Source organism: Trachemys scripta, chromosome 12, assembly GCF_013100865.1.
Source record: "Trachemys scripta elegans isolate TJP31775 chromosome 12, CAS_Tse_1.0, whole genome shotgun sequence".
Classification (NCBI taxonomy): Eukaryota; Metazoa; Chordata; order Testudines; family Emydidae; genus Trachemys; species Trachemys scripta.
This window is the reverse complement of record NC_048309.1, coordinates 19,154,892-19,168,727: the sequence shown is the minus strand read 5'-3', so window position 1 is coordinate 19,168,727 and position 13,836 is coordinate 19,154,892. Positions and strand designations below refer to the sequence as shown.

General features: G+C 48.9%; 1 protein-coding gene across 2 annotated transcripts; it reads right to left on the bottom strand.

Annotated features, from left to right (window-relative positions):
• Positions 1-13,347, bottom strand: R3HDML (R3H domain containing like). 2 transcript variants are annotated; one of them, XM_034788040.1, is made up of 6 exons: positions 13,249-13,347; positions 12,267-12,630; positions 6,799-6,917; positions 5,146-5,278; positions 2,952-3,067; positions 1-621 (listed from the first exon to the last, which is right to left on the bottom strand). In XM_034788040.1, exons 2-6 carry the CDS (start codon positions 12,525-12,527, stop codon positions 489-491), a joined length of 762 nt encoding a protein of 253 aa, XP_034643931.1. In that variant the 5' UTR covers positions 12,528-12,630; positions 13,249-13,347; the 3' UTR covers positions 1-488. The 2 variants fall into 2 exon arrangements, with proteins under 2 accessions (XP_034643931.1, XP_034643932.1); XM_034788041.1 differs by lacking the exon at positions 13,249-13,347 and adding an exon at positions 13,186-13,244.
• Between the last annotated feature and the right edge of the window lie 489 nt (positions 13,348-13,836).

The window sequence follows — 13,836 nt, the reverse complement described above, 5'->3', positions numbered from 1 at the left end:
AGCATTATTGACAACGATCATCTGCCTTACGTGTGAGCTGGGGGGAGGGGGCATCACAGAGCTGGAAAGAGGACAGACATCCCACTATGACTTTTCCCTCGACACTCTGCTACCCTGAGAACCTAACCGCACCTACTGCCCTCAGAGGAACACCACCCCATGCGCTCCCTCGGGAGCTGTGTAACACAGAGACAAAGTGACAGCTCAACCATTCCCTACACAGCGTTAGGGGAGTGGGCTACAGCCGGGATAGAACAGAATAACCATAGGGAAAGATCCTGCCAGCTCTTTAGAGCAGTTACTGACTAACACTTCCTAAATGCAGCTGGAGGGGTGGGGGTGAGGGGGGGGAGGGGGAAGCAGCCTGGAATGTCACTGTTATAAATAATTCTCCTAGTTTACACAACATTGTACATGGCATTTCCCACGCTCTCCTGGTGCCAGCCGCAGCTCCACTTTTCCAGCCGTCAGGAAGAGCTCTCAGAGGCTCAGAACCAGCTCACTTTGTTGGATTTGAGTCCCGTGAAGCACATGTTGTTGCTGCAGACGCCACCATAACTGGGGGGGCAGGCCGAGCACGGTCTCCCCACCTTGTAAGGAGCTTCTCCTATCCAGTTGCCCCTGGAAAGGAAGGCATGGCATGGGAGTCGCAGCATGCTTTGGATTGTGCTTGTTTGTGCTCAGAGAACGTGTGTGTGTGTGTGTGTGTGTGTGTGTGTACGCACATGCCACACTGCCCCTACTGGATAGAATCACACCTGTTCAACAGTGTCTGACCATGTTGCCCTCTAGTGCTGCAGATGACAGGTGCGATGAACTGTAATACCATTGCAGCCCAGGGAGATTTCTTTACTCAAATGGGAGAGGTCTGTACTTTTGAAGCAGAAGAATCCTGGGCTCTGTATCCTCAGTGAGCAGCCAGGAAGTCTGTGCAGCTAGTGATGCCTGTGACAAAACCAGTGACTGCAAACAGCACTTGTTACGCTAGATAACTTCCCAGTTGGGGGTGCTATTGTCTGATTGAATGCTTATCTGTAGGGTAACTCCACTTTCAGGGAGTGCTTGATGAGAGAGGACAATACACATGGAGGAAGGAATAAAACCTTAATGTTGTACTGTCTTGGCTCTCTCTGTAATAGAGTCCTAAACAAGCATCACAATGCCCTGTGTACATGCAATCTGGTCGGGTGTCTCTGTGTGTGTTTGCACGTGCGTGCATTCAATAGTGTGAGTGTACATCTGTTTACTGACATGAGGGGGTGAAGGAGTTTCAACCCTGGATCATTGGACTAAGGTGAAGCTGGACACACATGTTTAACTCATGTTCAAATTGCTAAGGTACCTCCACTGTCCCGGCAGCATACCAGTGTAGGATGGCTCATGTCCAGCCCTCCTGGTGCCCAGGGAGCCACAGCTGCATAGGGGAAGAGTTACCTGAGGCTGATTAGCAAGAGTGTTTTGCATCATGGTCAGTGCTTGCAGCTCTGGCTGTCCCCAGAGGAACGCTGTATGCAAGTACTTGCTAAGCCCCTTTGAGGCAAAGGAAAATATTCTCTTGGGCTAATCCAGGCACCAAAGGAGAGCCCAGACTGAGCAAAGGCTGAGAGCAATAAGGGTGGGGGGGGGGGAGAGGGATAGCACAGTGGTTTGAGCATTGGCTTGCTAAACCCAGAGTTGTGAGTTTGAGGGGGTGTCATAACTATAAAGGGAAGGGTAACAGCCCTCCTGTGTACAATACTATAAAATCCCTCCTGGCCAGAAACTCCAAAATCCTTTTACCTGTAAAGGGTTAAGAAGCTCAGGTAACCTGGCTGACACCTGACCCAAAGGATCAATAATGGGACAAGATACTTTCAAATCTTGGTGGGGGGAAGGTTTTTGTTTGGGCTCTTTGTTTTGGTGGTTGTTCGCTCTTGGGACTGAGAGGGACCAGACATCAATCCATGCTCTCCAAATCTTTCTGAACAAGTCTCTCATATTTCAAACTTGTAAGTAAACAGCCAGGCAAGGCGTGTTAGTTTTATCTTTGTTTTCTCAACTTGTAAATGTACCTTTTACTAGGGTGTTTACCTCTGTTTGCTGTAACTTTGAACCTAAGGTTAGAGTGGGTTCCTCTGGGCTCTTTAAGTTTGATTATCCTGTAAAGTTATTTTCCATCCTGATTTTACAGAGATGATTTTTATCTTTTCCTTTAATTAAAAGTCTTCTTTTTAAGAACCTGATTGATTTTTCCTTGTTTTTAGATCCAAGGGGGTTGGATCTTGATCCACCAGGAGTTGGTGGAAGGGAGGAGGGGGGATGGTTAATTTCTCCTTGTTTTAAGATCCAATGGGTTTAGATCTGTATTCACCAGGGAATTGGTGAAGAGTCTCTCAAGGCTACCCCCAGGGAAGGGAGTTAGCACATTGGGAGTGGTGGCAGCGGGCCAGATCTAAGCTGGTAGTTAAGCTTAGAAGTTTTCATGCAGGCCCCCACATCTGTAACCTAAAGTTCAGAGTGGGGAAGGAGCCTTGACAGGGGGCCATTTAGGGATCTGGGGCAAAAATCTGTCTGTGGATTGGTCCTGCTTTGAGCAGGGGGTTGGACTAGACCTCCTGAGGTCCCTTCCAACCCTGATATTCTATGATACTAGATCTCCTGGCTGGGCTGGGGCAACTCAATTGCTTCTAAGCCAGGATGTTCAACACACAGAGGGCGCTGTGTTTGTGAGCACACAGGTAAGGCTGAGAGAATTCCCAGCTTCCATTTTGCCTCCCCTCCTGTCACGGGTCCCTCAGGCAAACCAAGATCAGGCTGAGATGGAACCTGGTCCACGGGGCAAGTTCCTTATGTGAATGGCAAACTCAGGCAGGTGTGTTGGGAGAGGGGAGGTGGTGCTCACTAACCCCCAGCTCCCATCCTCACTCTGAAGTTGCCTGTGGTCAGGGGGAGCCTTTCCTTCGCTCACTTACTTGATGGCATAGTTGCACACTAAGTACACCGCCTGCCGCCAGGTGCTGCCCCACACGTTCATGTTGGAGCAGGTGTTGATGGCACAGCCAATTCTGTTGGAGGAGGCCCACACCATCTGCATCAGAGACAGTCAAACAGAAGCTATCAGGATTGTGTGGCAAACAGCAAAGCACAAGCATCAGAGGTGGAGAACCATGGAGCCTGCCAAGCAGAGGCAAATGGACCTCTGTTTATTTTATTCGGGAATTTCCCCTTCCAGAAGACAGAGAATAAAAACACCCCTCGCTGATTGTCTTGGTGGATGCCTACTGCTGCATTTGCCTTGTGCTTTGCTGACCGATTGTAAGGCCAGTTTTCCAGTCAAATGACTTCTCTTCTGTGGGCACAACTCATGCCTGCAAAATTGATACCTGCCTTGTCACACCTTAAGTTGAAATGAGGATTGTACCCACAAAAAAGGGACCAGCCTCAGCCCTTTCGAATATGTACCCCTTGGGAGAGCCCTGGGGTGGACATCTTCACACACTGATCAGAACTAGGAAAACCATCCAACTTGCTCAGGTCATTGAATTGAACTCTTCATAAAAAGTGGTTGTTATTTTTCTAGTTCACTCCCAGATTCCCTAAAGCCACTATCCAGACCGTGCTTAAGTCACAACAATAACAACAGCTGCACTGGGACTGAGACATATTCAAGCTCTCAGACAAGTCAGAAGGATAGGGGATGAAAAGTCTATGTAAGTGGCAGACACCCATGGAAATACTGGCCTGGGGATTGCCAGGGGCCAAGCAGACTGAGCAGAGCAGTGGAGCCATGCAGCACACTGTTAATTAAAGGGTAGAAATGCTTTGCCACAAACCATGGAAGTAAAGGAACATTTTCCACCTTGTGCTGGCGGCACTCCTCCTGGATGTGATCTGGGGGATGAGGGGGCCGTATTTAATGAGCAGCCAGACATTTCTGCACACTAAATAGCTGCTCTGTTGTGAAGGAGCTGATTCATGATCAGCAAGGCAGGAAGGGGCTCTCTCTCCCCCCTTTTGGAGACTTCGTGGTGCTACTGGTGTAAAGAGGGAAACTGAGGCCAAATAAAAAAGGAGCATTCCAGCCAATTGGCTAAAATCTTCCATCTGTGCTCCAGAACGTGGAGAGAAACCTCTCTGCATCTACAGCCACAGCTCTTTGATGTAAACAAACTGATCCACCTAAAAGCAATGTGTGTGTTACAGGGCAGCAGCTCTGTGAATACCTGCCTCTCATGCTCATGCCGGCAAATGCTCTGCAAGGTATCCCAGGACAACGGATACTGCCGAGGGCAGGCAGCCTGTCAGGAATGCTAACTCCTGCCTTCCTTTGGCCTCGTCTTTATGATTTAAACCAGACAGCCTCCCAGAGTTGCTCGTCCTCCTTCCCTCTCCAGCTAGCTCAGCCGCCACAGACAACATCTCCCCAGCCAGCAGACGGAACAATGGAAAATGCAGCCACTGCTGCTAGGAAAAGAGCTGGTGTTTGGATGGTGCTTTGTTAAGGTGCTTGTTTGCAATGAATGTAGTGCTGGCAAAGGGTGCCAGACTGACAGCTCTGGCAAGGGACAGATCAGGGGGCTCTCTGCTGGTTTCTTTAGGTGATATGGCTCATTGCCCTAAGAAGCTGCAGCGGCAGGATAATGCCACTGATGCTCATTGAGTCCCCATCCAGGTGCGCTACAGAGGGCTCAGCAACGCCTGAACCTGCCTTCCCCAGGCCTCTCATCCTCCGCCATGAAACACAAACCTCCGTCAGGCAGAAGGACTGGCTTCCCAGGAAGTCTGCCGGGATTTTTTGCTAAATTTCACTGCATTTTGTCAGTTTGTGCCTCTGCATCAGACTCATGAGAAGCTCTGCCTTTTGCCTCATGGGAAAGTCTTTATCCCCTTGGTTGCCACATTTAGAATGATTATTATTTATGCTTTGTGTTATTGTAGTAGCTAGGAGCCTTCACCATGGGCCAGGACCCCATTGTGTCAGGCGCTGTACAAACACAGAGTTGCAGGGCATTCTATCCCACCAACACAAAAGAGGATTGCCCAGACCTCCCAAAGTGCAATGGAAAGTGTTCTGATCCTGGTACATTACCATCTAACTCCTGGTTTGGGCACGTCAGCAGACTTAGTAATACCACTACCCTGCCCCACATGACTCTGGCTTCGTACCTGGGTGTAATGGCTGCAAACAGAACCACTGCATTTGGAGGGGCAGCTGGGGTTGCAGTCACGAGGGTAGGGGAAGGAGTAATGCTGTTTCTCATAATACCAAGATTTCACAAGATCCACGACTGACCGGTACCTGTGGAAGATCACACATGTTATCCCTGTTATTCCTCCACGCTACCCAGGACTAGGAAGCAAACCCCAAGGAGACCTGGCAGGGCAGGCCTGTGCCCCTAGGTGCACTCATGTATGTTTGCTAGAGAGGTGCTTTGCCTTAGCTATGTTGGAGCCATGCGAGCAGGTGCCCGCCTTGCTCCCTGAAGGACCAAGAATGGAACTGAGTTCCCAAGGGCATGGGAGGCGACAGCAGAGAGTGAAGGAGGAGGAGGAGTGGGTCCCTTTGTGCTCATAGTGAGTGAAACGGGGAACAGAGCAAGAGGGACAGGGGTTTGAAATGTGAGTGGAAGTTCCCCCTGGGTCTCTCCAGGTGCTAAGGGCTCTGGGGCAGCATAATTTTGCTCTCCTGCATTGTGAGCTGTGTGCGTGCATGCCAGGGGCATGTACAACAGTGACTCTACAAATCTGGCCCTCTCTGGCTGCATTAAATCACTCTTTACTCCCATTAACCCCCCCCCCACCCCCCGCGTGTTGTCAGTGCAAGAGAAAAGAGGACTTTTCCCAGGAAGGAGAAAACTTCTCAACTGATCCAACTCACACATCGACTCATTTATCTCCAGATGTTTTCATCTCCATTTCTTGCCACATTCGCTAATTTACCCAAAGTGTTTTGTTTTTGAACCAGGGCTTTTCTCCTTCACAGCCCATCCCCTGCTCCAGTTGCATCCTGCAGTGGCTCTAAAAAAAACCTCTTCACTAACGCCAACAGGAACACGACTCTGGTCCAGTGGGTTTCTCTGTATATTAATGGTCTCTTCCTGCTACCGACAGCTGAGTGGCTTAAGGTCTGCAGATCAAGCTGAGACATGCCCTTCAGCTTCCATTCTGTAGTAAGTCACACTCCTCCCCAAACAAACATGGAGCATTTTCTCTAGGCTGTGACTCAGACTCACTGCCGGGGCGATGGGTTCAGCTGCACCTCCTCAGAGCAACAGTGAACCTGGCCCAGACTCATTTCGGCTCTCCTGGGCTTGTCCCTTGCTCCCTGGGAACAGCACCTCACTCGCCCAGGAGTCCTGCTGCTTTCTTTCATTTAACTCACAGTAGAGCAAGGTGCTACTGAGTGTGAGTTAGGGGTGACAACCGGGCCCTAAATAAGGAAGCTGCTAATAATGACGTCCATGGAACTAGATCAGGGGTTCTCAAACCAGGGGTTGTGACCCCTCAAGGGGTCATGAGGTTATTACCTGGGGGTCACAAGCTGTCACCCCCCAAACTCCTCTTCACCTCCAGCATTTATAATAGTGTTAAATATAAAAAAAGTGATTTTTGATTTATACTGGGGGGTTACACTCAGAGGCTTGCTATTTGAAAGGGGTCACCAATGCAAAAGTGTGAGAACCACGGACCTAGATCAAATTTTGTCCTAGGCGGGGTTCTTGTCAGACTCCCCAGTTCCTCCTGTGTCTGCAGAGAATGAGGACTTTGACCTCATTTGACGCAACGTGCATGATCAGAGCATGGCTGTGGGTCGCTTACCTGCCAGAGTGAATGGAGAGGTTCTGACCAATGTATCTCATCAGCTGTGGTGGCCCATGGTCCCATATGCACTGTACGGCCCATGCTTCAGCAGACTTGGCTAGTCTCTCATCCCACACCTAGGTGAGGAAAAAAGAGATGGCGCAACAACATATGTCATTAGACTACAGCCCAGAGCAAGAAACAGTGACTCATTCCCCTGCAGAATGAAAGGGAAACATTTAACCATGACATGTGTACAGGAGAACTGCCTCAGAATCCAAGAAGGCTGGCCTGGAAAAGACCCTTAGGTTCCTGCATTATGCAGGGCACTTCCCTACATCATTTCTACTTGTGTTTGTACTTGTTCAGAGAGGAGCAGTGGTCTTGCAGCTAAAGCGCAGGACTAGGCGTCAGGAGGCCTGGCCTCTGGCCTCTGTTCTGCCATTGACACACGTTGAGTGAGTCATTTCCCACTCTGTGCCTCACTTGCTTTATCTGTCGAATGGGCCTGGAGATACTGAGCAGGGCAACTGTGAGACTAAACTCACTGGTGTTTGGAAGTTGCCTTGAGATCCTCAAATGGACATCACTGTAGAAAGGCAAAGTATTAACTTTATATTGTTATGATCACCATCTCTCCTGGCCTTTCTGCTTCAGCCACCTCCTTTATTGTCTCTCCTGACGCCTAATCACCCTCACAGGTTGAAAATGTTTCCTAGCATCCATCACAAAGTGTCAGGTGCCCCATCTTATCTGAGAGCATGAAATACAGCCCAAGCAGTGTCTGCATCAGGCCTGATGTGGAGGCCTGGTGACCCTTCAGCTCCGCTGGGCTCTGTGGCACATGGGACAGGAGGCCAGGTCCCTTCCCACCCCCACTGAGCTTTGGGATCGAAGCCCGTGAATATCACCTGTCTTTCTATATAATGGGCCAGGTTTGGGGTACTTTTCAGCAAACCCTGCCTGATGTTCAGCTTTGGGCAAATCAAAGGACGGGGGTTTTCTCAAAACCAGCTGGTCAGAGAGTCATAGGGTGTGTCTACACTGCAATGTAAGGCCAGGGTTTGAACTCAGGCTCAAGCCCAACCCCCTTCCGTCTACACACAAATCACACTAACCCAGGGCTCAAATCCAGGATCCCAGGACCCCCCACCCATGGAGGATCCGAGCATTAGTCAAGCCAGGACCTATGGTTCAATTCCTATTGCTTTGCAGTGAAGACACAGCCACACTGGACTCATGCTCTGGAAGCCTGCCAATAGTATTCCACAATCCCACTGGCTGACTTTCTTTGTTCTCTGGACAGTCAAGTTTTCCCACATTACACCAGGAACAAAGGGCTAGAACAGCCTTATTTTGGGAGGCACTTGGAAGTCTGGGATATAGGTGGTTGGACTTGGGCCCACATAATGCAGTGTAGATACTGGGGCCCCAGGTTGGGGCTCAGAATTCAACTATTCCTAACCCAGAGTTACAAATTAGTGTAGATGCTCAAGAACTTGCTTAACAAACCCAGGGTCCGCTACCTCAAGTTGTGGGTAACTCTGGGCTTACACTGCAGTGTAGACATATCCAGAGACTCCAGCTCATGAAGTCTGTCTCATGGGTTCTGCCCTATAGGCCGTTTTCTAGTGTCTTGTCCAGCCAACTTTTAAGAGTCCCAGGGAGACCGTGCCAGAGCCCAATACGTCTCACACCTGTAGTTTGGACCAGGGGAAATTCAGCTATTATGAACATTTCACTAATTCAGAGGCAATAAGCCCATGAAAGCCCCCCCACCATTGCAGTGACATGCATGGCCATTTGCTGGGTGGGCACTGAATGGAGACTCAGCGATTTTAACAGCGGAACCCCTGCTCTCCTCTGCGACGCAGGTTGCAGCAATGGTTTCAGCTTCGTTTCCTGTCACTGCTTCCATAACACGTGTGGACAGTTGAAAATCCAGGACCCAGCGTAGGAGGGCTTACAAGTTATGGCACATCAGTCCTCCTGTCTGGAAGCAGGGAAGCCAACCCCAAAGGGAGAAAAGATGGGAGTGACAGGAAATACTGAACTTATAGCTTGTGGTAGACAACAGAAGGGAAGGCTCCTGTATCATCCATTGTCCTCAGACATCTCAGAATCACCATCAGGATCACAGGGCTGAGGCTACAGAGCGAGCCAATTGTGGCCACCACTGGCCAACAGATTCCCAATAGGCCAATTCTGGATTTCACTAGGTAGGGGATACCATAGGTTGATTCTGGGTGTCACTAGGTGGGTGACACCCAAAGGGTCAGCTCTCAGCCCCAGTGGGTAAAGGATGTAAGTTGGCTCCACCAGAAAGGGTGCATTATGGGTCACCTCTAGATGTTGATACATAAGGGATACACAATAGTTCTGCTTGCGTGGTGCTCAGATCGGATCAAACTTGCCTGGGGGGAGTCTGTGCTTCACACATGCTTGGCCTAAACAGGTAGCTTCCAAAATCAGATCAGCGCATTCCCTTTTCTCTCCCAGGCATGACTGGGGCTTGTCTCCAAAGCTGTTCAGGGTGGGTGAGGACAAAGGAAATAGCTGCTCTAAGCAGTTAGAATAACAAAGGGACTGGGACTGTGATCCTGGTACTTAGCTGATGCATCCTGTTACACACCTACAGCAGGAAGCTCTAGTTCTGGAGCTGGGTGTGAGACGCCTTTTATCTCTGCAACTCTGACCCCCATTGCACCTTCAGAAAATGGGGCCTACGTCTCAGAAGTGCTGATGTCAATGGGAGCTGGAGGTGCTTCAGCACCTTTCCAAATTAGGCCTGTAGTTATCTCCAGGCACCACTTGCTGGGTCAGACCTGTATGGATGGTGTATGAATTAGACTGCAAGTCCCTGGAGGCTGAGGCCAGGTCTTCTTCTGTGTATGTATAGCACCAATCATGCTGTTAGCACTCAACAAACATTAACATTTATTCGACATTGGTGAGGCCTCATCTGGAGTACTGTGTCCAGTTTTGGGCCCCACACTACAAGAAGGAGGTGGAAAAATTGGAAAGAGTCCAGCAGAGGGCAACAAAAATGATTACGGCTCTGGAGCACATGACTTATGAGGAGAGGCTGAGGGAACTGGGATTGTTTAGTCTCCAGAAGAGAAGAATGAGGGGGGATTTGATAGCAGCCTTCAACAACCTGAAGGGGGTTCCAAAGAGGATGGAGCTTGGCTGTTCTCAGTGGTGGCAGATGACAGAACAAGGAGCAATGGTCTCAAGTTGCAGTGGGGGAGGTCCAGTTTGGATATTAGGAAACACTATTTCACTAGGAGGGTGGTGAAGCACTGGAATGCGTTACCTAAGGAGGTGGTGGAGTCTCCTTCCTTGGAGGTTTTTAAGGCCCGGCTTGACAAAGCCCTGGCTGGGATGATTTAGTTGGGAATTGGTCCTGCTTTGAGCAGGGGGTTGGACTAGATGACCTCTTGAGGTCCCTTCCAACCCTGCTATTCTATGATTCTATGAACAGTAGCAAAGCCAAATGGGAGTAGAAATGACCAACAATCGCTTTGCCAGGCCTCTGGGGAGAAGATGGTACATTTCCACATGCGGCAGATCACCCCTGCAGACAGCATTGTTGTTTGGGCAGCACTGGTGGAAGTGGCCTGGGGCAGATCTCCCAAGGCGCACACAAACAGGGCTGCTCTTTGCACTTTATGTCTGTTCCTGGTTTGCAGCAGATGACATTTGGTTTTGCCAGGACTCTAGAGTGGAACCAAGCACAGGCCTGATGATGGGAGGTGCTGACTCCCACTGACTTCAGAGGGTTAAAGATGCCAGCGCTCTGCTGAATCAGGCCCATAGGGAAGTCTCTTTTCTGTCTGTTGTTGACGATTCTCCAGCTGATCCCCCATGGCCATTTCCAGAGCCTTGAATGGAATCTAGAGCTTGGCGGTTTCCCTACAGAGTATCTGTCAGCAGCTGGCATTTCCCAGGCAAACACAGCTGCACTTTTCTCCTCAAGGGCCTAATCCAAAGCCCCCGGAAGTCAGTGAACAGCGTCCCCCTGGACAGACTTCAATGGGCTTTGGATCAGAACCTTGGTTATTTTTTATTCCTGCTTTTTAGTTACTACAGGTTTCTACTCTGACCTTTTTTGGACACATGAGTAGGAAAAGAAAAGACACAAACCCAACAGACGCATCAGTTAGCATTAGCTACTGAGTTAGCAATCAGTGTGCCAGGAATTGCATAAGGAAAGGAAGCCAGGGCTTCCCGGAAGATGCTGTGAAATATCAGTTACCTTCATTGGACTCACCACCTCCCCAGCCCCAACCACTGCACTCAGAGCTGCTAGCTGGGGAAGTCACTGTGACGTGGCAGGCTTTCATCTTCTCTGCTAACAGCAAAATGCAGCTACTACAATTATCATGAACAAGGAGCTCACTGAGTTCAGAAAGGCTGTCTCCACGGGGCCCTGCAGGCTGCATGGTACCGGCTGATGCAGAGCTCAGCCACTCACATAGGGATCCCTCCCTTAGCTCTTCACTTTTTCCTTTGTGAAATAAGCTCTAAACCAAGTGGGCCCCTCCCTATCTGCAGGTCTAAAACCTCCCCCAGGTGCCCAGAGTCTGCAGCATGGCGGAAACAGCTGACTAATTAGGGCTTGTCTAAACACAGAGGTTGCACTGGTTTTACTAAAAGGAGGCTGCTAACCTGGCATAACTCCGCGTGAACCTGGCGTGTGTTGGTTTGATTTGTACCTGTTACCTCACAGACATAAGCTGAACTGATATAAGCCAATGTCATAGTGTTCACACACAGGGCTGCATCGCTTTAGCATCACACCCTTAGTTAAATGAGTGCAACATTGTGTGTAGACCAGAGGGAGAAATATACCAAGAGCTGGAACTTCTATTAACAAACTGACCCAGAGGGCACTGCTAGTACTAGGGGCTAATGCTGGCATACACTGTACTGAACCGATGGGCACTGCCTGGCTGGGCATAACATGACAGGAAAGCTCTGTACTCATTAAAGGGCTTTAGATCCCCCCTTCCCTTTCCTCATTCAGGTCCCTCCCAGAAACTCTGCTGTCTCACAAGAAGTAATCATAGAAAACAAAAGAAGCCTAACGTAATAGCACCCAGTGTGGGCTTATTGTTAACTTCCCTGCACCCTCTCCCCTCCCCACACCTGGGTAGGCTCTTTATGACCCTCGCTTGTCTCAGGTTTGACTTTGGGTAGGAAGCGCATTGGGACTGGGGCTGACTCTGCGCGTTGCTGCGCAGGGCTTAGCACACAGCTTGTTGCTGAGAAATAATAGATCACAATAATAACATGGCCAGTGCCTGAGCATGGCATCCGCTGTGCTGATGTAATGGGCATTGCCAGTCCAGCTGGGCTCCATTCTGCAGCGGTGCAGTTTTCCCTTTGTACCTGCTTCCTCAACAGATGGTGCTAAGACATTAAACCTGCCCTTGACCCCACTATCGTTCCTTCTCCCTTCAGGAAGCATGGCAAAAACTCACCATATACTCCATGTTGGCAGCTGGCGGAGACACCTGTGCCCGTACTTGGTTGTGGTAGTCCAAAAGAGCGCTCATGTCCCGCGGAGAGATGTATCGCTTTCGGCGACTCCTCGGCACCCCGAGGCCGGACACCAAGCCAGCCTGCGGGCTGCTGGAGGGGTGCAGGAGCTCGGTGGCATTGGGCAGCACAAAAGAGGTTGATTTCGGTATAATCCAGAAGACCAAACCAGTGAAATACAGGTGCATGTGTAGTAAAGTCATTTTAGCTTGTTTTTTTTTTATTTTTATTTTTTTTGCAACTGTCTACTTTCAAATGAAACAAAACAAAAAAATAAGGCAAATCTTCTTCCTTCTGATGGTGTATCTAAAAAGGGAGACAATAGAGGCACAGTTTATTTTTGCATTTCACATGAAAATTCCACCTCCTCAAAGATCTTGGAAATAGGTTTTCCAGGTTGAAAAACAAAACAAAAATTAATCACTGACAGATGCTTTTCCACAAACAAACTGAATTAAAAAAGAAGGTATCTTTCATCAGCTGGATTTCCTGCCCATATATAAGAGCAAATTCCCTGGGACCTGCTGTGAAATCTGCAGAAAGTTTTTTTTTTTTAAATTTAAGTGCAAAAACTTCCCCAAATTTTTCACTTTTCACAAACCCAGGCTAATTAATTACATGATGTTACATTAGCTTAAGGTTCCAGCCCCTCTGATTTCACAGGCTTTTGGTACGTTGAGCAAATCCCTCAAAAAAAAAAAAAAAAAAAAACCCTGAAACCTTACTCAGATAAAGAAACAAACTGCAAGTTCTAAAAGGATCAGTGAGAGAGTCTAAATAGTCTTTTTCTTTGGGGAAGCAAACTCAACCACTTCAAAACCAAGATTTAAAAAAATCTCTCTTTTTTTTTAGTAGATGCACCTTCTCACATCAGTGAAAGACATTCCCCAAAGAAGCTGAGAGGACATTTCCCAGACTACATACCTTGAGGACTGAGCCAAGAACAGCTGAGAAATGTTAGCTGCTGCAGCAACAGCCTGGGAGCTTGACCTTTGCAAACAACCTGCTCAGGCACATGTGGCAGAGAGATTTAACCTAGCCAAGTCCTAGGAGCCTTTGATAGCATCTGACGCAAAATCTACATCTTAACTCTTCCTCCGGGGAACGTCCTAAAGTTTGAAAAATGCTCTGCTAGGCAATTTATGGCCTTTTCCCTGTGTACACACAGCCCAGCTCTGCCGAGTTCTCTGCTTGTTGTGAGCGGTGTGTATTATGAACCCGGTAAGGCTGCAAACAGTATAAAATAAAATAGGCACCAGTATATTAATCAGAGTCAAACACAGCTTCTCTTTAGCTGCAATGTGCATGTGGGACCCTTGCACTGTACTTGTGAGACATCTAATAATAGACATTTCCAGAGACCTCACCTCCCTCTAAAGGACTTTGGTAGTAAATTTGCTTTAATTTTGAAAAGGGTAGGGAGGCACATATTTTGCCCTGGTGAGTTGACCCTGTTGGCAGCTCTCTGGGAATCTGAGGGCTCCCCCTAACCGGTGTGAAATAGAGCAGAAT